At 51.3% G+C, this 23,889-nt stretch overlaps 1 protein-coding gene across 1 annotated transcript in view; it reads left to right on the top strand.

Moving 5' to 3' along the window:
* MYO9A (myosin IXA) overlaps positions 1–22,550 on the top strand; it is a 259,426-nt gene extending 236,876 nt beyond the window's left edge. The window contains 10 exon segments of the mRNA XM_068144334.1: positions 1,081–1,142; positions 2,452–2,644; positions 5,584–5,712; positions 6,645–6,750; positions 8,497–8,628; positions 11,506–11,629; positions 19,898–20,100; positions 20,357–20,499; positions 21,013–21,371; positions 21,373–22,550. Of these exon segments, the coding sequence (XP_068000435.1) occupies positions 1,081–1,142; positions 2,452–2,644; positions 5,584–5,712; positions 6,645–6,750; positions 8,497–8,628; positions 11,506–11,629; positions 19,898–20,100; positions 20,357–20,499; positions 21,013–21,371; positions 21,373–21,498 (1,577 nt within the window). The 3' untranslated portion in view covers positions 21,499–22,550.
* Positions 22,551–23,889: the final 1,339 nt, after the last annotated feature.

The following is a 23,889-nucleotide window of genomic DNA, read 5'->3' on the forward strand; positions in this document are numbered from 1 at the left end:
AACTGACCTGGCTTTGCTTGACCTCCAGACAATGGTGGATTCTGGGGGAGATCAGGAAAATGGTGAACTGTTGGGAAGGGCTGATCCATCCCTTTGGTTTCTCCAACATTTCTTTGGTCAGGTTGGGAGTATCAAGCCCGAGGTGTTTCAGGCTGATGTCCAGGGCAGGAAGAATACAAATGAGGTGCTCTTAGAATCATAGAATCAACAAGGTTGGAAAAGACCTCAAAGATCATCAAGTCCAACCTCTCACTTAACACCTCCTGACAACTAAACCATGGCACCAAGTGCCACATCCAATCCCCTCTTGAACACCTCCAGGGATGGGGACTCCACCACCTCTCTGGGCAGCACGTCCCAAGGGCCAATTCCTCTTGCTGGGAAGAACTTTCTCCTCACCTCCAGCCTAAACCTCCCCTGGCACAGCTTGAGACTGTGTCCTCTTGTTCTGGTGCTGCTTGCCTGCCTGGGAGAAGAGACCACCCCCCAGCTGGCTACAACTTCCCTTCAGGAAGTTGGAGAGAGCAAGAAGGTCTCCCCTGAGCCTCCTCTTCTCCAGGCTAAGCAACCCCAGCTCCCTCAGCCTCTCCTCACAGGGCTGTGTTCCAGACCCCTCCCCAGCTTTGTTGCCCTTCTCTGGACACCTTCCAGCATCTCAAAATCTTTCCTAAACACTGGGGCCCAGAAGTGGACACAGGACTCAAGCTGTGGCCTCACTCTATCCCCAGCCTGTAGCACTGCATGGTGTTACTATGGCCAAAGTGCAGCACCCAGCACTTGGACTTGGACTTGTTCCAACCCCTTGGCAGGATTCCATGTCTGACAGCTCAGAGTGACTCAGGGAATATTTTCTGAGTTGATGCAGCTGATTTGTTGTTACTATTCTCGGTAGTGTTTTAAGGACTTTAAAGACTGTAAGTCTTTGAGTGGATCTGATAAACTTGGCCCCTGGGCACTGCTTTTGACCTGCTAGTGCTGGGAGGAGCTGCATGATTCATATGAGACCATGGTTCTCCATCTGTCTGGATGATTAGAGAATATTTTGGATTATTAATTGCTGTGGTTTTTTCTTGCTTGCAGTATGTAAATATGCTTGTCACAAGAAGTGCTGTCTTAAAACCACAACCAAGTGCTCCAAAAAGGTAAATGTCTCTTTCTTTTTCTCTGTCATTAATGACCTTTCAGACAGGATGCCCAAGCTTGTCTAAGAAGTACCAGACAGCCTCCCTAAAGCGGCAGGATTAGTTTTTTTTTTCCTCAGAACTCATCTGAACAGATTCATTGGAGATCTGTATCCCAGAGTCACAAACTCCTAGGGGTTGGAAGGGACCTCAGAAAATCATTTGAGTCCAACGCCCTGCCAGAGCTCGAATGTTTGAGTATGTTGGGGGTTTGGATCATAGAATCACAGAATGGGTTGGGTTGGAAGGGATCTTAAAGCTCATCCAGCTCCAGCGCCCTGCCCTGGGCAGGGACACCTCCTACCAGCACAGGCTGCTCAAGGCCTCATCCAGCCTGGCCTTGGACACCTCCAGGCAGGAGGCAGCCACAGCCTCCCTGGGCAACCTGTGCCAGAGTCTCCCCAGCCTCACTGGAAAGAATTTCTTCCTCCTCTCCAGTCTCAGTCTTCCCTCTTCCAGCTCAAAGCCATTGTCCCTCAGCCTGGCAGTCCCAGCCCTTGTCAAAAGTCAATCCCCAACTCTCCTGGAGTCCCTGCAGGTACTGGAAGGCTGCTCTGAAGTCTTCCTGGAGCTTTCTGTTCTCCAGGTTGAACAGCCCCAACTCTCCCAGCCTGTTCCTATAGGGGAGGTTCTGTAGTTTATATCCATTGCCCCTTGTCCTATCACTATCACAGGGCACAGTGAGCAGAGCCTGTCCCTGTCCCCTCCCTCTTGACCCCCAGCCCTCAGATATTGATAGACATTGACCAGATCCCATTCAGTCTTCTCCTCCCCAGAATGAACAGCCCCAGGGCTCTCAGCCTCTCCTCATCAGGCAATGCTCCAGGCCCTTCAGCATCCTTGTAGCCTCCCTTGGACTCTCTCCAGCAGATCCCCTGTCTGGGGAGCCCAGAACTGAACACGGTACTCAAGATGAGGTCTCACCAGGGCAGAGTAGAGGAGATGGAGAACCTCCCTTGATTTGCTGGACACACTCTACTGAATGCAGCCCCGGACCCCATTGGCCATCTTGGCCCCCAGGGCACATTGCTGTCCCCTGCAGAACTTGCTGTCCACCAGCACTCCCAGGGGCTGCTCTCCAGCAGATCCCCTCCCAGCCTGTGCTGCTGCAGTTTATTCTTCCTGCCCAGGGGCGGCACTCTGCACTCATCCTTGGTGTCGTCTGCAAACTTACTAATGGTGGACTCTATCTCCTCATCCAGACCATCAGATCCAAGAACTTCCTGGAAGGATTTTTAACCTCTTTTTTTTTCTGCTTTCTGGCCCTCAGTACGACCCTGAGCTGTCACCTCGGCAGTTCGGGGTGGAGCTGTCGCGGCTGACCAGCGAGGATCGGGCGGTGCCGCTGCTGGTGGAGAAGCTGATCAACTACATCGAGATGCACGGGCTCTACACCGAGGGCATCTACAGGAAGTCAGGCTCCACCAACAAGATCAAGGAGCTGCGGCAAGGACTCGATACAGGTAAAAGGGTGGGGAAAACAAACCACACGGGGGAGACAAATCGCTGCTGCGGCAGGGAGGATGGAGGTGAGGGAAGCAGGAGGCTTTGTCGGGATCAAACCTGGGGGCAGTGCCACCTTCCCCAGCTGTGGGCTGGGCAAATGATACTTGCAGATCATAGAATCTTAGAACTGTTGAGGTTGGAAGAATCCTTTGAGATCATCTAGTCCAGTTGCTCACCCAGAGCTCCCAATCCCAGCACTGCTGCTAAGCCACTGCCACTGAACCACATCCCTCAGCACCATGTTCACGTGGCTATTAAACACCTCCAGGGATGGGGACTCCACCACCTCCCTGGGCAGCCTGTTCCGGTGCCTGAGAACCCTTGCTAGGAAGAAATTGTTCCTAATCTTCAACCTGAGCTTCCCTGGCACAGCTTGAGGCTATTTCCTCTTGTCCTGTCACTTGTTGTGTGGGAGAAGAGCCTAACCCCAGCCTCACTCCAACCTCCTTTCAGGGAGCTGTAGAGAGCACTGAGGTCTCCCCTCAGCCCCCTCTTCTCCACACCAAACAACCCCAGCTCCCTCAGCTGCTTCTCATCAGCCCTGTTCTCCAGACCCTCCCCCAGCTTTTTTCCTCTTCTCTCAATGTCCTTCTTGGAGTGAAGGCCCCAAAACTGAACCCAGCACTCAAGGTGTAGCCTCACCAGTGCTGAGTAGAAGGGGACAATTACATCCCTTGACCTGCTGGTCACATAATTCCTGACCTAAACCAGGATCATTTGCCTTCTTGGTCACCTGGGCACACTGCTGGCTCATCTTCAGGCAGCCATCAATCAACACCCCTAGGTCCTTCTCCACCAAGCAGCTCTCCAACCACTCTGCCTCAAGCCTGTAACATTCAGGGGGTGGTTATGACAACACTTAACGCTTGCAGCACTTAACACTTGACTGAATCTCATCCCATTGGCTTCACCCCATGGATCCATTCTGTCCAGGTATTTCTGCAGAGCCTTGCTGTCCTCCAGCAGATCACCACTGCCTCCCACCTTGGTGTTGTCTCCAAAAATACTGAGGGTGCCCTTAACCCCCTGTCACGGTCCGGAGACATTAGATGTCTCGGTCCGGAGACACAGTTCTTTTAAATATTCCCGTGTTGTGAAATTAAAGGCACAAACGAGGCCAAAGTATCAACAGCTAGACTATTTATTAGATAAATAAGAAAGGGAGAGGGAGAAAATAGAGAAAGTGGACATAAGAAGGGAAAGGGAGAAAAGAGAGAGAGAGAGGGACGAGAGATAGAAGAGGAAAGGAATTATATTACCACACCCCTCATCCCCCCCAAGATAAAGTCTGTGGAGGAAAGGTGCTGCAGGAGATGTTGGGTTTGTAGAGAAACCGTGGTGAGGCTTTTGCTGGAGAACAGCTGTGGTCCTCTGGGGAGATGTTGGGTTGATACAGGAACGGTGCTGAGGATTTGGCTGGAGCTGTGGTCCTCCGGGCTGCTTCTTTTCTCCGGAGCAGCATCGTCCCGGCTTTCTCTTCTCAGCGGCCTGGCCCGTCTCCTGTGTTTTCCTTCATCTCCGTTTTTCTCCCCGTTTTTCTCCTCTGTTTCTCTCCTCTGTTTCTCTCCTCTGTTTCTCTCTACAAACCAGTAGTTGCTCAAGTCTTTTATACAGTTTTTTAGTCCTCAGGCAGGTGTTGGTATGTCAGGTATTCCAGAGGCAAGGAAATAATCCAGGTATCTGTTCCCCCGGAAATCTTTCTGTGTATTGCTGTGTATGTGGGCAAGATTTTTTGGATGGCGGCGAGGGGGGAATCTCCGTCTACCCCATCTCCATCCAGACAAGTCCTCCCACATTCCTTTACACAGGTGGTGGAAACCATTGTATCACCCTGCCCAAGGTACTTGATGGGCGGAAACCACCCTGCCCAGAAAGCGTGATGGCTGGGTCTTTGGGTCCATTGTTGTAGTCCCGTGTTATCACGATGCAATCACAAGCTGATTTGCATCCAGGATTGGTGGACAGGATTCTTTCCACCTTCTTTCCAGTGGCTCTGCTATCACTTTATCTTTGTTGACTCACATAGAGAGAGACAAACTTATTAGACTCTCACACCCCCTCCTCCAGACCATTGATAAAGATGTTAAAGAGAACTGGCCCCAAGATTGAGCCCTGGGGAACACCACTGGTGACCAGCCACCAACTGAAGATAGCTCCATTCCCCAGCGCTCTTTGGGCCCAGCATCTCCAACTCAAACTCAAGTCAGTGACTCATGGGTTTTTGGGGGGCAATACATAAAAAAGAGTCCCTGTATCTGAGGGGGAACACTGCCTTACTTACACTTTGTGTCAGCAGGAAGAGACATCCTGGTCCCACCTAAGTCTCCCTGCCCTGGAAGATGAATCTCTAATTTTGACATGTGGAGCTGAGATCAGCTCCTGGAGTTCTTGTCATTAAACACAGTATGGTTTTGTGGTGGCACATGGACATTTCCTAGTGTGGAGAAGTGTCCCATGGGCAGGGACACCTTCCACTAGATTAGGTTGCTCAAGGCATCATGCAGCCTGGAGGTGTGCAAGGCCAGGTTTGATGAGGGACAATGGCTCTGAGCCGGAAGAGGGGAGCTTGAACTAGAGATGAGGAAGAAATTCAGTGAAGGTGGGGAGACACTGGGAGGCTGTGGGTGCCTCCTCCCTGGAGGGGTTCAAGGTCAGGCTGAATGGGGCCTTGAGCAGCTTGGTCTAGTGGGAGGTGTCCCTGCCTATGGCAGGGAGGTTGGAGCTGGATGATCTTTAAGGTCCCTTCCAACCTAAACCATTTTATGAATCGTAGACTGGTTTTGGTTGGAAGGAACCTTTGAAGGTCATCAAGTCCAGCCCCCAGCTTTGCAAATAGCTTCATATTGATTAGTGTCTCTTTTTTCCCCTTTTGTCCTCCACCTGCTGCCAACCCCAGACATTAACAATGTGAATTTAGATGACTACAACATCCATGTCATCGCCAGCGTCTTCAAGCAGTGGCTCCGAGATCTGCCCAACCCTCTCATGACCTTCGAGCTCTACGAGGAGTTCCTGCGGGCCATGGGTGAGGAGCTCCTCCCTCCACCAACCCATCCCTTGGCAGAGGGAACAGCAGTGATGACATCTGTGTTGACTCTTTGGTCCCAAACAGGCTCACAGGAGGTTAGGGGTTGGAAGGGACCTCTGGAGAGCTTCCAGTCCAAGCCCACTGCCAGAGCAGGAGCATAGAATCCAGCACAAGTCACGCAGGAACACATCCAGATGGGGCTGGAAAGGCTCCAGAGGAGGAGGCTACACAACCTCTCTGGGCAGCCTGCTCCAGGGCTCTGGGACCCTTACAGTGAAGAAGTTCCTCCTCCTGTTGAGGTGGAACCTCCTGTGCTGGAGTTTCCATCCATTGCCCCTTGGCCTATCCCAGGGCACAGTGAGCAGAGGCTGTCCCTGTCCCTTTCTTCCTGACCCCCAGCCCTCAGCTATTGATAGACATTGATCAAATCCCTTCTCAGCCTTCTCCTCTCCAGACTAAACAGCCCCAGGGCTCTCAGCCTCTCTTCACCAGCAGTGCTCTAGGCCCTTCATCATCCTTGTAGCTCTCCCTTGGACTCTCTCCAGCAGATCCCTGTCCCTCCTGAAGTGGAGAGTCCAAAACTGGACACAGTATTCCAGGTGGGGCCTAACTAGGGCAAAGTAAAGGGGGAGGAGAATCTCTCTCCATCTGCTGGCCACACTCTGCTGAATGCAGCCCAGGACCCTATTGGCCTTCTTGGCCACCAGGGCACATTGCTGTCCCATGCAGAACTTGCTGTCCACCAGCACTCCCAGGTCCTTCTCCACAGGGCTGCTCACAAACAGATCCACTCTCAGCCTGTACTGGTGCACGCACTGGTCCACCTACTGGAACTTTCTACTCCTCTGGAGGGATTATCTCTGTGATAAAACAATCTACAACAGAGGAAGAAGTAGAAGCCAGCCCGAATGCTGGTGCTCTCTCCACAGGCCTCCAGGAGAGGAAGGAGACAGTGAGGGGAGTCTATTCCGTCATTGATCAGCTCTCCCGCACCCACCTCAGCACCCTGGAGCGTCTCATCTTCCACCTGGTGAGGTATGTGGGGCCAGGGCAGCTTTGGACAGTGGGCAAGGGGTAGGTGATCAGGCATCCTTCATAGCAAAATAGCCAAGATTGCAGCAGTAAGGCAGAAGGGAAAGGGAAGAGCTATCAGGTCCATCCTGCCTCTAAGGAGGTTGCCCCAGAGGTCACCAGAGGTTTCTCCAAGTCATGTTTGTGTTGATGAGCAATAATTCACAGTGCTCCTGCTGCTTGTGGGTTCATGGTGCCTCTCACCACTCTAAGGACAGTTTTTTTGGGGTGGAAATAACCAATTGTTTATGTGTCTTGGGAACACCTGAGGGACCTATTGCAAGAGGGATCTGGACTACTGGAAGGTGTCCAGAGAAGGACCACAGGGATGAGCAGAGGGCTGGAGCTGCTCTGCTATGAGGACAGACTGAGGGAGTTGGAGTTGGGGTTGTTAAGTCTGGAGAGGATGAGGAGGCTCTGAGGAGACCTTCTTGTGGCCTTCCAGTATCTGAAGGGGTGTGGTGGTGAGAGAAAGTTTCTCCCTTCCGCCACAAAGAAACCACAGCTAACTCAGTTGGAGGATCAAAGCTATATTTACCAGCAGGATGAAATGCAAATATATATATATATACAATATACAGTATTTACAATATATACAGAAATACACAGCAAAGAAAGTAATACAGAACAAAACTCCCTCCTCTGGCCAGAGGAGGGTTCCCCCGTCCTGTACCCTCTCTCTCCCCCCACCTCCCTTTTCTCCAAAAAAGGCTTAGAGAGAGAGAAAAGGTAATTACTAAGGAGGAAATTCTTGTTAGGCTCTTGTGAGGCTCAAAGCGCATGCAAGGATTAGTTTTCTTATCTCAAGGTCAACAGGTCCCACAGCTGTTGCTCAGCAGACCGGCTGAAAAGACAGAACAAACTGGAACTGAGACAGAAACTCAAACTGAACTAAAACTTAAAGTTGCATTCTACCAATCTACCAATGAAATTCGTTTAGGCCTATCTTTGTTTTCATTGTCTTCACCAAAACATTCAGCCAGTGTGTTCCTGCAACTGTCCCTTTCTTAAAGGCACAGCCTAAAGCAGTCACAAGGGGCCTACAAGAAAGCTGGGGAGGAACTTTTGAGGGTGTCAGGGAGTGATAGGACTGGGAGGGGATGGAGCAAAACTAGAATTGGGGAGATTCAGATTGGATGTTAGGAAGAAGTTCTTTCCCAGGAGGGTGGTGAGAGCCTGGCACAGGTTGCCCAGGGAGGTGGTGGAAGCCTCCTGCCTGGAGGTGTTTGCAGCCAGGCTGGAGGTGGCTGTGAGCAACCTGCTGTGGTGTGAGGTGTCTCTTCCCATGGCAGGGGGGTTGGAACTGACTGAGCTTTGAGGTCTCTTCTAACCCTGACATTCTGTTATTCTATGATCTTCAGGTTTGCCTTCCTCCATTGTATCTCCCAGGAGGTGGCCTCAGAGCTGTTGTCTCCAAATGATGCTTGTGTTGATGAGCAAGCTCCACACTGCTCAGGGTGCTCATGGTGCCTGCAGGTCTGTGGTGCCCCTCACCACTGCAGGGACAGTGTTTTGGGGTGGAAACCACCAACTGTGTGCCTTGGGAACATCTGAGATGTTTGGCTTTCCCCATCGGGCAGAGCAAAGAGGAGGACAGAGCAGTGTGCCTGCTAGGAGAGCAAGATGGCACTGTAGAAATGTCATCTCCTGTAATCACCCAGAAGAGGTGGAGGTGCCTTCACCTGAGTTCTCTCTCCATCCAATCTTTAGGATTGCGCTCCAAGAGGAGACCAATCGGATGTCAGCCAACGCCTTGGCCATCGTCTTTGCCCCCTGCATCCTGCGCTGCCCTGACACCACAGACCCTCTGCAGAGTGTCCAGGACATCAGCAAAACCACCACGTAAGAGCCTGCTGCTGGAGCATCCACAGGCACAACCATTACCTGCTGCTGCAGCATCCAGAGCCATAACCAAAAACCTGGGGTTGGGTCATTCAGAGCCATAACCATTATGTAGTTCCGGGTGATCCAGAGCCATAGCCAAGGGGAAGTCATGCTTCACTAATCCCATTGCCTTCTATGATGTCATAACTGAATTGGGAGGTGCAGGCAGACCAGTGGCTGTAGTCTACCTTGACCTTAGCAAGGCTTTTGACACTATCTCCCATAACATCCTTGTGAGCAAGCTCAGGAGGTGTGGGATAGAGGAACAGACAGTGAGATGGATTAGGAGCTGTCTACGCAATAGAGTGCAATGATTGGTGGTCAGTGGTGCCAAGCCCAACTGGAGAGCTGTAACCAGTGGAGTCCCCCAGAGATCAGTGGTGGGTCAGACCTGTTCAACATCTTCATCAGTGACATTGATGAGGGGACAGACAGACCGACAGAGTCTGCTCAGCAAGTTTGCTGATGATCCCAAACTGGGAGGCTTGGCTGAAACACCTGAAGGCTGTGAGGCCATTCAGAGACTTGGACAAACTGAGAGCTGGGCAGAGAGGAACCCAAGGAGGTTCAACAAGGATGAGTGCAGAGTGCTGCACCTGGGCAGGAAGAATAAACTGCAGCAGCACAGGCTGGGAGGGGATCTGGTGGAGGGCAGCCCTGGGGAGAAGGACCTGGAAGTGCTGGTGGACAGCAAGTTCTGCATGGGACAGCAATGTGCCCTGGGGGCCAAGAAGGCCAAGGGGGTCCTGGGCTGCATTCAGCAGAGCGTGGCCAGCAGATGGAGGGAGGTTCTCCTCCCCCTCTACTCTGCCCTGGTGAGACCTCACCTGGAATATTGCATCCATTTCTGGGCTCCTCAGTTCAAGAGGGACAGGGGTCTGCTGGAGAGAGTCCAAGGGAGGCTACAAGGATGCTGAAGGGCCTGGAGCACTGCTGGTGAGGAGAGGCTGAGAGCCCTGGGGCTGTTTAGTCTGGAGAGGAGAAGACTGAGAGGGGATTTGATAAAAGTTTATAAATATCTGAGGGCTGGGGGTCAAGAGGGAGGGGAGAGGTTCTGCTCAGCTGCACCCTGGGATAGGACAAGGAGCAATGGATATAAACTGCAGCATGGGAGATTCCACCTCAACATGAGGAGGAACTTCTTCACTGTGAGGGTCCCAGAGCCCTGGAGCAGGCTGCCCAGAGAGGTTGTGGAGTCTCCTCTGGAGCCTTTCCAGGCCTGTGTGGATGTGTTCCTGTGTGACCTGTGCTGGATTCTCTGCTCCTGCTCTGGCAGTGGGCTTGGACTTCATGACCTTCGGAGGTCCCTTCCAACCCCTAACATCCTGTGAGCCTGATCCTGTGATAACCATTACCTGGTGCTGGATCATCCAGAGCCATAACCATGACCTTGTGTAGATCATCCAGAGCTATAACCATTACCTGCTGCTGGATGATCCAGAGTCATAACCATTATGATGTCACCACTCACATCTAGATGACCCTCAGTACCGTCAGATGGCTCAAGAGCAGAGAGCTTTAGCATCTTCATGGAGATATTTCATGTTCTCTCAATCCCCAGGAGAGTGTTGAAACACAGAATGGCTCATGTTGGAAGAGACCTTAGAGATCATCTACTCCAACCCCCCTGCCATGGGTAGGGACACCTCCCACCAGCCCAGGTTGCTCAAGGCCTCATCCAACCAGGCCTTGAACACTTTCAGAGAGGAGGCATCTACAACCTCATTGGGCAACCTGTTCCAATGTCTCCCCATCCTCACTGGAAAGAATTTCTTCCTCCTCTCCAGTCTCAATCTGCCCTCCTCAGGCATCTGTCCACCCCCTAAAATCTAAGATCTGAAAATGGAACCTGGAGACACAAAAAAACAACAAACCCTGGAACAGACTGCCCAGAGAGGTGGTTGAATCCTCATCCCTGGAGGTGTTTCAGAGATGCAGAGATGTGATGCTGAGGGATGTAGTTTAGCACCAGACATGGTAGAGTTACAGAATGGTTGGACTGGATGAGCTTAAAGGTCTTGTCCAAGCACAAAGACTCTATAATAATGGAAAGCAACCAGTTGAGGGCTGAGCTTCTGAAAGAGGAGGCTTTTGTTTAAGCCTAGAATGTGCTTGGAGACCCAATGGGAAGAAGCAACAGGATTTCTCTGTAGCTTCTCCCTTAGACTTCAGATGTAGCTCATCCCCTGATTTTATGACATGGAAAGGTGATTTTTTTACCCCCCAAACACAGCATGAAACAGCCCAGGTGAACACTTAGAGCATCACTGCGTGCACACAAGTATAGGATCAGAGAATCATTTGGTTTGGAGAAGACCTCTGAGATCATCCAGCCCAACCATCAACCCAGCCCCACCATGACCATCAAACCATGGCCCCAAGTGCCATGGCCACAGGTTTCTTTAACAGCTCCAGGGATGGGGACTCCACCACCTCCCTGGGCAGCCTCTTCCAATCCCTGATCACTCTTGCAGCAAGGACATTTTTCCTCCTCTCCAACCTAACCCTCCCCTGGCACAATTTCAGGCTATTTCTTCTCATTACCTGCCTTCTCCAGGCTTCTGTTTCCTTCATCCCTCTTCCAAGACGGAAAATTTCTCTGGTTGGATCCTTGGAGGTTCTGAATTTGTCTAGCCCAAGTTCCTCAATCCCTCCATCCATAGCTCATTGTCACGTTTTTAATGAGGATTTCCACTCCCCTGCTGATTCTAGCAGAGGCTTTCTCCCTCCCTGCCTTTCCACCAGGACAGATCTTCAGGCAATAAGAGAGGAAGCTCCAATCACATAATTTCCTCCTCCCATTCTGTCCCCTTTTGGGTTTTTCTGCCCCCTTAGCTGTGTAGAGCTGATCGTCCTTGAGCAGATGAACAAGTACAAGGCTCGTCTGAAGGACATCAGCAGCCTGGAGTTCGCGGAGAACAAAGCCAGGAGTCGCCTCTCCTTGATCCGTCGATCCATGGTGAGCTGCCAGTGCCCTTGCTGTCTCCTCCTCTCCTCTCCTTGCCCCTGAAGCAACCCTCCTTTATCTTCCTCTGCTTATCCCAGCCTCCCCTACCCCTTGCAATCTCCTGCACCCTCTCCTGCAGGACAGGGCCCCTCCGCCCTGTAGTGGCTCCTGGGAGTCACACCAAAGCAGCCCGCCGTGGGAATGGTCTGTAGACATGTGGTCACTCCAGCTCAGATGCTCCTGATCAACGGTTCCACCTTCATCTGAGCTTCTTTGGTCCTGGAGACCCAGACCATCCTGTTTTGTGCTCAGTCACATTATCTGAACCCAAAATGAGCTCCACAAAGGCTCTCCCTGCTCTCTCACTGCCTCTTTGGGAGCCTCAAACCCATCTCATTGAGCTTCCATGCTTGCCGGGGGGCCGGCCGGCTGCACGCTGTACTTGGCTTGTTGGGCTGTGGGAGAGGGTCATGACGCGGTGCTGTCACCCCAGCCTCGAGCAGAGGACCGAAGCAGCCCTTGTGCTTGGGCCTACCTGCTGTGCTCCTCAAGCACACTTCCCTCCTGCTTTTTTTCTGGGAGGATGAAATCTAAGCAGAGCCTGCCCAAGGTTTGTGGGGCTGATGCTGCAGAGCTGCTTTGTTCATCCTGATTAACAAAAACTAAAACCAAAGCCACCCTAAAAACCGGACAAAATCAGGGTTTTCTTGGAGGGTGGCAGCATGTGCACTCTAACCTTCTGCTTTCCTTTTCATCTCCTCTCTAATCCAGAAGCCTGTACTAATTGCAGTTAGATTTATGAGCATAACCCGCAGCTCAATCCCGGTATGTATGACCCCAGCGCGCCACCACCGCCGCTGCCACGTCTCCGTTGTGTGTGTCACCACCACTCATTCCAGCGTCTGCCGCCCATTGCCCCTCACCCTGCCAGCCCCCACACCCCAGTGGCTGCTGCTCCCCCAGCAGCTGCTAAGCTGCTACCCCCCCAGGGCTACCCTTTCTCCTGCAGGTTGTCCCACCCTGGGCAGCAAGAGTGAGGGGTGGCCAATGCTCAGCCATCCCTGCAGGCAGCTCCTTGACAGGTTGCTCTCCACTCCCTTTTCCCCACCCTTCTTTCCTCCTTTAATTTCTTTCTCCATCCTGTGCTTCCCTCTGCTTTGGTTTGCTTGCCTTGTCCTGTCCCTTCCCACCCCAACTTCTGCTCACTCTGGATTTGTTTCAGCATTGATTTGCTTCAGCAGCACTGCTGTGTCTTTGAGATGGTGGATGAAACCCCTAGCTCAGATGCCTCAGAGATCATGAGGCATCCAAAGGTCTCCTTCACCTTCTTGGAGGAGGAGCACCAACACAAATTCAGGACACCCAGGTTTGAACTGGGAGGGCTTCAACAGCTCCTGTATTCCACAACTCCATCCTGGATTGTGTTTGAGCTTCTGTAGTGAGACCGCAATGGGCAAGGAAAGCAGCTGGAGATGCTGCTGGGGCTGTTTCCCTTCATCCTGGGTTCAACCCATGCTGTTTCTCCTTGTCCTTCAAGACCTGTGAGGGTCAGGAGATTTAAAAGAGCAGAATTTGAGCTCTGCTCCCTGGATGCTGTTCTGCAAGCAAGCCACTTCACAGGGGCTTAAGTCCACAAGCTGGTGGATCTTTGGGATCTGAGGGCTTTTGGCTAATAGGATTCAGGTAGCTGTGCTTCTGCTCAGGAGTCCATGTGAGAAGGTGGCATCAGAAGAACACCAGGGAGTGGAAGCAGCTTTGCTGCCCAAAAGGGGCCTCTCAGATGTGACATTGAAAGATGAAAGGGACAAATTTGAGTTTTAAAGATAAAAAGAGAGGGTCTTTTACTCTGCAAACCTGCTCTGGGGATGTGGGTTATCAGGAAGACTCAGGAATGTCTCCACTGCAGGGTTTAAATTGTCCTACACTGAGAACAAGCTCTTCAACCACAAAGAGATGCAGGTTTAGCACAGAATCACACAAAGAATGTTAGGGGTTGGAAGGGACCTTGAAATATCATCTAGTCCAAACCCCCCAAATGCTGGGTGATGGACACAGCTCAGGCTGGCTGACATCTCCTAAGTCCTCATGGGTTCAGGTTCTCAAATTTAGAAGATGACCTGGGTCTGGTGATGATTTCATTTCAGCGAGAAGCTCGCTTGGGAACACACCTTGACCAGGAGCCTTGAAGAAGCCCTAACTGCTTTCCTTTTCAACCTACGAGAACGGCGGGTCTCACAGGGTATCTTGGCACTCGGCTAGTATTGGCGCTTACCGTTCTCCACGTGCTTGATGCTTGGGATAGCTTGGGCTCCCTGCGTCACCAGCAGCGCTTTTAAAAGCTGGCGGCACCTTGCGGGCGGTTCCATTTCAGCCTGGGTTCTCGCTCGGCTGCGGCCAGACGCGCGCGCCGCCGCACTTTTTCTAAAACTTTGTCCAGTAGGTCACATGGGCAGGGCTGGGCATGGTGGTAACACGTCATAATAACTCCTTCAAAAAATGAGTCTCGACTCAGACTGAGGGGTAATATAAGCAGGTAGGTGTCATAAGCAAGAGGTAGGTGTCCAGGCATCTGGCTGCAGACAGTGCTGGAGCCTGGCACTTGAGATGCAGGGTAGTGGGGACAACTCCTGCATTAGGTGTGAGCAGATCAACTATCTGCTTAACCTGGTGGCCAGACTGAAAGATGAAGTTGCTGGTCTTAGAGATGTAAGGGATTGTAGAAGGGTACTTGAGTAACCAGGCTCTGCAGGCTCCCGCAGCAGAGGCCATTTATCCAAAAAGCAGAATGGACGCAGGTTCCTCTCAAAAGATGCAAGGTTAAACCTCCTTGCTTCCCCTCACCTTCCCCACTGCCCTTGGAAAACAACTATGGGGCACTGGAGGTCGAGGGTGAGGCGATTCTGATGCCAGAGGACACACCATCTGGGGTTTTCCCTGAAGCAAAACAACCTAAGGCAAAACAGCCTACAACAAATCACCTAAGGTTAAACAGCCTAAGGTTAAACAGCCTTCCCCCAGCATCAGGACTTGCTCCCTTAAAAAAAAGAGGAGGGTAATTGTTATTGGTAATTCCCTCCTGAGGGGAATAGAAGGCCCCATGTGTCGGCCAGACCCTACTCACAGGGAAGTTTGTTGCTGTGACCGTTTGAGGCTGTCCCTTTAAGAAAGGGGACATTGTGGCTGAATGTTTATAAACGAAAGACAGATCTAAACTAATTTCATTGGTAGATTGGTAGAAAGCACCTTTGAACTTGGAGTTCAGCAGAGACTTGTGGGCAGTCTTGCATTTTCTCCCCTTCCTTGCGCAGCTTGCAGCTTCTGGGCTTTCGGCCAGACTGACCTTGAGCAAAGATAAGGCCTCTACTAACACATATAACTGCTTCTAATTAACAATTGCTCTTTTTTCTCTTTCTAACCCTCTCTGAGAAAAAGGGGAGAGAAGGGGGGTACAGGGGTGGGGAACCCCCCTCAGCAGAGGAGGGAATCTCATTCCTATGTCATTTTGTTGTATATTATCTGTATATATATTGTAAATACTGTAAATTCTGTATATATTTCCCTGTGTCTCCTAAACTGCTTTGTAAATATAGCACACAATCCCTTTGCTAATCCGGCTGCATTTTTTTTCCCTTTCAATTTTCTTCCCTTTACTTACAGGGAGGGTAAGAAGGCTTTGCGGCCTTCCCCTTCAACCCTCGACAGTTGCCTCCCAGGAGCTAAGGTTAGAGATGTTACCAGAAGGCTGCCTAGTCTGGTGCAGCCCTCTGACTACTATCCCTTAATAATCACACAGTTAGGGAATGATGATGTTGCAACCAGAACTCCCAGGGCTATCAAGAATGACTTTAAGGCCCTGGGGGATCTGGTTGAGGGGTCAGGTGCACAAATAATTTCTTTGTCTATACCCTTAGTTGCAGGAGGGAATACAAGAAGGAACAGGTCAGCAGCTATAGTCAACAAGTGGCTTAGAGGCTGGTGTAGTCAAAAGAATTTTGGGTTTTTCAATCTTGAAAAACTTTCTACTGCACCAGGTCAGCTGGCAACAGATGGAGTACATCTGTCCCAGAGGAGGGGAAAGATCAGAGTGTATGAGAATGGCCTATCCCTCATAGGGAAAAAGATTCTAGGAAGGGAATTGGCAGGTCTCATAGATAGGGCTTTAAACTAGATTTGAAAGGGGAAGGGGCTGAAACCAGTCCCCCCAGGCAGGAGTCTGGGGGTGAAAAGCTAGAGCCAGAGGTGAAACCAGCAGCCCAGCTGAAGTGCATATGCACTAATGCACAAAGTATGGGCAACAAACGAGGAGCTGGAAGCCTTGTTGCAGCAGGAAAGTTATGATGTAGTTGCCATCACAGAGATGTGGTGGGATGACTTGCATTACTGGAGCGCTGCAATTGATGGCTACAGGCTCTTCAGGAGAGAGAAGCAAGGAAGAAGGGGTGGAGGGGTGGCCCTGTACATCAGGGAGGCACTAGATGCCATTGAGATGGAGATCAGGGACAATCAGGTGGAGTGCCTGTGGGTGAGAATTAGAGGGAAGGCCAACAAGGCTGACATCCTGGTTGGAGTCTGTTATAGACCACCCAACTAGGATGAAGATGTTGATGAAGCATTCTATAGGCAGCTTAAGGCTCTCTCAACATCGCCTGACCTTGTTCTCATGGGCAACCTCAACCTGCCTGATATCTGCTGGGATCTTAACATAGCTGAGAGGAGGCAGTTTAGGAGGTTCTTAGAGTGCATGGAGGACAGCTTCTTATCCCAGGTGCTGCGTGAGCCTAGCAGGGGTAAGGCTCTGCTTGACCTCCTCTTCACCAACAGGGAAAGGCTGGTGAGTGATGAGGTGGTCAGAGGGTGTTTAGGGGCCATGACCTCCTCTTCACCAACAGGGAAGGGCTGGTGAGTGATCAGGTGGTCAGAGGGTGTTTAGGGGCCAGTGACCATGAGATAATTGAATTTTCAGTATTCGGTCAAGCTAAGAGGGGCAGCAAGAAGACCTCCACTCTGGACTGCCAGAGGGCAGACTTCAGGTGACTCAAGGAACTAACTCAGAAGGTTCCTTGGGAAACAGCCCTTAAAAATAAAGGGGTCCAGGAGAGCTGGACCTACTTCAAGGAAGAACTCCTGAAGGCTCAGCGACAGGCTGTGCCAATGTGCCGGAAGATGAGCCGCCGGGGCAGACGGCCAGCCTGGATGGGCAATGAGCTTCTAAAAGAACTAAGGGGAAAAAAGAGGGTGTATCATCTTTGGAAGAAAGGGGAGGCAACCCGTGGAATGTTTAAGGATGTTGCTAGGTCTTGTAGGAAGAAAATTAGGGAGGCAAAAGCACATTTGGAGCTTAGCCTGGCCTCTGCTGTGAAGGACAACAAAAAGTCCTTCTATAAATACATTAATAGCAAGAGGAAGGGCAGAGACAACCTCCACTCCTTGGTGGTCATGGAGGGGAAGGTTGTATCAAAGGATGAGGCAAAGGCAGAGGTACTTAACACCTTCTTTGCCTCAATTTTTACTAGCAGGACAGAATGTCTTCCAGACAGCTGGTTGATGGGTTGGAGATGATGATCTTGAAGGTCTCTTCCAACCTGGTCTATTCTATTCTATTCTATTCTATTCTATTCTATTCTATTCTATTCTATTCTATTGAAGATTGGATGTGGCAGTCAGTGCCATGGTCTGGTCAGTGTGCTGGTGTTACGTCATAGGCTGGACTTGATGGTCTCAGAGGTCTGTTCCAGCCTCAATAATTCTGTGATTCTGTGATTGTAAGTGCAGATCAGGTTCGTGATCATCTGAAGAACCTGAAAGTGTTCAAGTCCATGGGACCCGACGGGTTACACCCACGGGTACTGAGAGAACTGGCAGATGAGGTTGCTAAACCCCTCTCTATTATATTTCAAAAGTCATGGCAATCTGGTGAAGTCCCCACAGACTGGAAAAGGGGAAACATTGCCCCCATCTTCAAAAAGGGCAAGAAGGAGGAACCAGGGAACTACAGGCCAGTCAGTCTCACCTCTGTGCCTGGAAAGATCATGGAGCAGATCCTCCTGGAGTCGCTACTCGCTCAAAAGAATAGTGAAGAGGTGATTGGGAGCAGTCAGCATGGCTTTGCCAAGGGCAAATCCTGCCTGACCAACCTGGTGGCCTTCTATGAGCAGGTGACAAAATTAATAGATGAGGGGCGAGCAACTGATGTCGTTTACCTGGACCTGAGCAAAGCCTTCGACACTGTCCCACACCACATCCTGGTCTCCAAACTGGTGACACATGGGTTTGATGGGTGGACCACTAGATGGATAAGGAACTGGCTTGATGGCCGCACCCAAAGAGTGGCTGTCAATGGCTCCATGTCCCAGTGGAGGCCAGTGACAAGCGGAGTCCCTCAGGGATCAGTCCTGGGACCTGTCTTATTCAACATCTTTGTGGGGGACATGGACAGTGGCATTGAGTGCACCCTCAGCAAGTTTGCTGATGACACCAAGCTGTGTGGTGCAGCTGACACGCTGGAGGGAAGGGAGGCCATCCAGAGGGACCTTGACAGGCTGGAGAGGTGGGCACAGGCCAACCTCATGAAGTTCAATAAGAGCAAGTGCAGGGTCCTGCATCTGGGTCGAGGCAATCCCAGGCACAAATACAGGCTGGGCAGTGACTGGCTGGAAAGTAGCCCTGAAGAGAGAGACTTGGGGGTGCTGGTGGACAAAAAGCTCAACATGAGCTCTCAGTGTGCACTTGCAGCCCGCAAAGCCAATCAGATCCTGGGCTGCATCAGGAGAAGTGTGGCTAGCAGGTCGAGGGAGGTGATCCTCCCCCTCTACTCAGCCCTGGTGAGACCCCACCTGGAGTACTGTGTCCAGTTCTGGAGCCCCTATTACAAGAGGGATGTGGAGGTGCTGGAACGTGTCCAGAGAAGGGCCACAAGGATGATCAGAGGGCTGGAGCTGCTCTGCTGTGAGGACAGACTGAAGGAGTTGGGGCTGTTCAGTCTGCAGAAGAGAAGGCTCCGAGGTGACCTAATTGTCGCCTTCCAGTATCTGAAAGGGGCCTACAGGAAGGCTGGGGAAGGACTTCTCAGGATATCAGGTAGTGATAGGACTAGGGGGAATGGAATGAAGCTGGAGGTGGGGAGATTCAGGCTAGATGTGAGGAGGAGGTTCTTCACCATGAGAGTGGTGAAACCCTGGAATGCGTTGTCCAGGGAGGTGGTCGAGGCCCCGTCCCTGGGGGTGTTTAAGAGCAGGCTGGATGAGGCTCTGTCCAGCCTGATCTAGTGTGGGGTGTCCCTGCCCATGGCAGGGGGGTTGGAACTAGATGATCCTTGTGGTCCCTTCCAACCCTGAATGAAACTATGAAACTATGAAACTATGATAAGGGTTAAGAGAAAAGCTGTCCCTCATAACCCCAAATCCATCTTATTTTCCACTCTGTAGAGCAGATCTGTAGAGCTGGTCCTCAGAAGATTAAAAGTCTTCCTCCACTGTTTCCATCCCAATCTAAGCCCTTTTTTGTTGTCAGTTTTGCTGTTAAAACCAGATGGTTCTTCAGAGCTGCGTTTGATCTCCTCGTAATTAACATTTATTGGCTTACAGTAGACTGCTGGAGGTGGTCTTGGATCTGCTGTGCTTGAGATCAGAGCATGGATAGTGTCTGAGTTATCATTTGCCAAAGGAGTCAGGGAAGACACTTGTGATGCTCAGGAAGTTCCGAAGTGTGTGAGGGAAGGATGTGAGACACCACAGAATCACAGAATTGTCAGGGGTGGAAGGGGCCTCAAGGATCATCCAGTTCCAACCCCCCTGCCATGGGCAGGGACACCTCCCACTAGATCAGGTGTGTATCTGACAATAAAGTAGGAGCCAAGTGCCATGAAATCAAAGCCCTGGTGATGTTGCCACCCACGGTCAACATGGCCCCTTGGCAGGTCAGGCTTCCCATCTCACGAACTCTGGGCTTTGCAGAAATTCCTCCTGCTGCCAGCTGGGCTTGATTGGAAGTCCAAATTGCATTGGGTCCATCAGCTGGTAACTGCTCCAGTGGTGCAATCCTCACCATCTTTGTCCTCACCACCTCCATCCTCACTCCCTTGAATGTGTTGAGTCCTTCTGGTGCCTCTCCCTGCCTGGGGTGAGGTTTTGGAGCGTCCTGGCTGTGACCACCGGTGGTTTGCTGAGGGCTGATGGCCAGGGCCGTCTTCATTGCTCCTTGGGAGAGAGCAGTGCGGTTGGCACCTGAAGTGCCTGCAGAAGCACTTTGGCTGATGGTGGTGACGCTGTTATCTCTCCCCAGGGCAAAGGACGTATGCGGCGTGGTGCCTACCCCAGCCCCGTATCTCCCATGGCCATGCGCTTGCCCTCGGCGACAGATGTCCCTGAGGAGACCATGAACAGCGAGGACGCCATGGAGATGGAAGTGACAGAGCAGCAGCAAGTGGCCATGCAGCAGGAGGAGAAGGTGCTGACAGAGCAGATTGAAAGCCTGCAGAAGGAAAAGTGAGTCTGACCGAGGGCTCAAGCCATGGCCCCCTGCTCTGGGCTATCTGTAGGTGGTACTTGAGGTCACACAGTTGATGTGCCTCTTGTAAGGGGACCTGGAGGACTCCATTCCTCTAGGAGCTCTTGGCATGTGTGCAATCACTTCTGCCCTCCACTTTGGTCCTCTTGGGTCAATGGGCTTGAGTTGGTCATCCCTTCTCCTCGCCTCTGCTTTGGACCCGATGGATTAATGGGCTTGGGTTGGTCTTGGCAGGGAGGAGCTGACATTCGAGATGCTGACACTTGAGCCCCGCGCCTCTGACGATGAAACCCTTGAGTCTGAAGCCTCCATTGGCACCGCTGACAGCTCTGAGAATCTGAACTTCGATTCCGAAGGAACCATCTCAGATCGCTCAGGTAAATCCAGCTCTTGGGTCTACCATGGAATGGATTGGGGTGGAAGGGACCTCCAGAGGTTGTCTAGTCCAGCCCCCCTGCGGTGAGCAAGGACATCTTCAACCAGAGGAACTTGCTCAGGTTTTCCAGTAGCCTGCAGGGGCTTTAATCAAGGATCTCCTGCCCACAGGAACTTCAAAGCCCTAATTGAACTGGATCTAAGGAGGCGGAATAAGGGTTAAAAGGTGTGGGAAGTGGGTGGTAGCAACCAGGGTTTGGTGGGTAGGTGGGTGCTCCTCCAGCACAGCCACATCATCCTGGGTGAAGCCCCCCTGGCAATGTCATCCTGGCTTCACGTCACATGTGCCCAGGGAGAGCGCCAGGATACCAGCTGGGGTGGTGGGATGGGCATTGCTGAGGTAGTGGTTGCACTTGGTGACCAAAAGGTCTTCTCCAGCCAAAACTGTGTCTCTCTGACTTGATGCTGGGTAGTGGCAGAGTGTTAATCCTCTGATGGTCCTTCCCCCAATGCAGAGAGAAGCATAGCACTTACTTCCCTGCGCCCCGCCAAGGCGGAGGGGCCCAGCCGCCTGCGAAGGCATCCCAGGCCGCAGCCTGATCCGGCGGACCCAGCCGACACCTCCATCTCCTCCTCCACCTCCTCCCAGTCGTCCACCTCCTGCTTGCCCCATCTGCCCCGGAAGCGCTTCCAGATGTACTCCAAATCGCCTTTCTACCGAGCGGGGGGCTCCAGCGAACCCCCAGAGAGCCGCGCCAGCCCTGAGGGCTTCTCGGGACCTCTACGCTACCCTGAGGACCGGCCTCAGTTCACCACCCGTGGGACCTTCAACCCAGAGAAGGGCAAACAGAAACTGAAGAGCATCAAAACTTCCCCCCCCCAAAACCAAAGAGCCCCCAGATGGGGGGACAGGGGGAGGACCCCGCAAGAAGAACCCCGAGGCTGACTGCGCTGCCACCCAACCTCTTGTCCTCCTTGGGAGCAACGAGTTCATGGTGTGAGGTGCCAGGGGCCAGGGAGCGCCGCCAGTACCTGGCGCCGCAAGAAGGAGGCATTCACAACTGCAAAAGGCTGGTGGGGGACAGTTTTGATGGTAGCCTTAATGGTTTGAGAGGGGTTGGGGGATGATGGGACTGAGTCCCTTGGGCTGGGGAGGGGTTTGACCTGGGGATGGAGGGGCACTAGCCAGCTCCTGCAGCCTTCCCCTTGGAGCATCTGGGAGCGTCGCGTGGGATCACCACCACCAGCTCCGCTCTGGCCCTCCGTGCTTTGACCACCTGGCCCCCACCACTGCTGAGCGCATGGAGCAGTGTCAAAATCTGCCAAAAAGAATCACCTTTTCCCCACGCTTTTTTAACATGACCTAATCACCTGCCCCCTTTTTTTTCTTTTTTTCAATTTTTGTTTTTGAGCCCATCAGTATTAATAATAATAATAATAATAATAATAATAATAATAATAATAATAACTACTATCAAGGACTACTTGAAGCTATATTTGTTTATATGCCGGTGACTGGAGTCTGTTGTAAATAGATATATTTATATTATTATTTTTGTTAAATATTTGTCCCTAGACAGAACCTTTATTATTTTATTATTTTTTTCCCTTTCCTTTCCTTTTTTAATTTGTTTTGTTTTGTTTTGTTTTGTTTTGTTTTGTTTTTACTTCTTGGTTGTTCTGGGTGTTTTTTTCTTGGCTGGGGAGGAGGGAAGTGATGGGCTCAGCCGTCCTGCTGATGTCCCTCCCTCCCCGTGTCACCGTCCTCCAGCACTTGCCTCTGCCACCTTTGCTCTAGCCATTGAGTTTACTTCCTGCAAGAAACCCCCTGGAGGTGTAATGAAGATTTCACCGCTGGGACAGGCCCTGATTAACAACGCTACCTAACGACTCATCTCTTAATGCCTCCCATACCATCGTCACTGTCACCCTCAGTGGTGCCCAGATAAGCTCCAGCTGTGGAAAAACCTTTGGAAAGGCAAAATTTGGGAGCCCCCAAGGCAATTGATGGGATTAATAAAGCTGGATCCGTCCTTTCCAACGGTCTTGGGAAGCACAGCTTGAGGCTCCTTCTTTCCCAAAATGCTGCTGAAAAGGGGGAAAATTCCCCCAAAATGGAATTTCCTGAGCGTTTTCTTCTCCACCAGGCATCCTGCATCCCTGTGTGCAGCTGAGACACCTTCTGGTCTCCTCTCCTCCCGCCCAAAGGGTCCTTTCTTTGTGCCTTTTATTTATTGTGGAGTGTGTGTCTTTTATTTTTTTCCCTTCCCCTTCCCCTTCCCCTTCCTCTTCCCCTTCCCCTTCCCCTTCCCCTTCCCCTTCCCCTTCCCCTTCCCCTTCCCCTTCCCCTTCCCCTTCCCCTTCCCCTTTCCCTTCCTTCCCTTCCCCCTATTTAAAATTTTCTTTTTACCTTTTTTTTCCCCTTCACCATGTGTTTTGGAGGGGGGAAGCCATAGGGAGAGAAAGGGCACGGGAATTAGCATTTGCCCCAGGGCTGCAGCCCGGAAGTGGAGCAGAGTCAATCATCCACCATCAGTAGGAAAAAATGAGATTTGACCACCCCCAGGTGGAGAAGAGGGCTGTGGGAACCACCCTGGGATGCACTGGGAAGGAGGGTGAGGGGTACCAAAGTAGGAAGCCAAACCAAAGCCTTCAGAGCTGAGAAGAACAGGAGCATCCCCAGTGCCCAGTGCCCAAACTGGCATTGCACAGAATCTCAGATTCCCAGAGTGCACTGCATGGAAGGGGCCCCCAAAGGTCATTTTGTCCAACCCCCCTGCAGTCAGCAGGGACACCTCCAACTGGAGGTTGGCTGCCCAGGGCCACATCAAGGCTCATCTTGAAAGTCTGCAGGGGTGGGGCCTCAACCACATCCCTGGGCAGCCTGATCTGAGAACATCTTTACTCAAAAGCCCAGGAATTGCCTTTAGAAAGGGCTAGCCCTGGGCAAGGAGGTCCCTGAGAGTGGGTGGAAGGGTGGAAGGATCCAGCCTCATCCTGGTATCCCACTCAGCAGAGAGAGCAGGTTGGGTTTAGGCAAACACATAGGTGGATGGATGTATATTTTGCTGGATCTATAGATTTCCATTTTATATATACATTATATATATATATATGTACATACACATTATTTATTTATATATATATATATATATACACATATTTATATTTATATATATATTTATATAAAGAAAGTGTGGTTTAAAGACTATATATTCTGTATTTAAAGAAGACCTGGGTTTCTTTCTGCCTGTATTGCTTTCTGGAGAGATTTCTCTCTACTTCTATCTGAAGAAACAAATTTATTCTACAGAATGTACATATCTAGGATATATAGAATCTATCTAGAATGAATATATTCTATATGTACACCTATACATAGAATACTTCCA

This window comes from Melanerpes formicivorus, unplaced genomic scaffold (genome assembly GCF_026170545.1).
Source record: "Melanerpes formicivorus ecotype bairdi unplaced genomic scaffold, bMelFor1.0.p_v2 SCAF_10, whole genome shotgun sequence".
Classification (NCBI taxonomy): domain Eukaryota; kingdom Metazoa; phylum Chordata; class Aves; order Piciformes; family Picidae; genus Melanerpes; species Melanerpes formicivorus.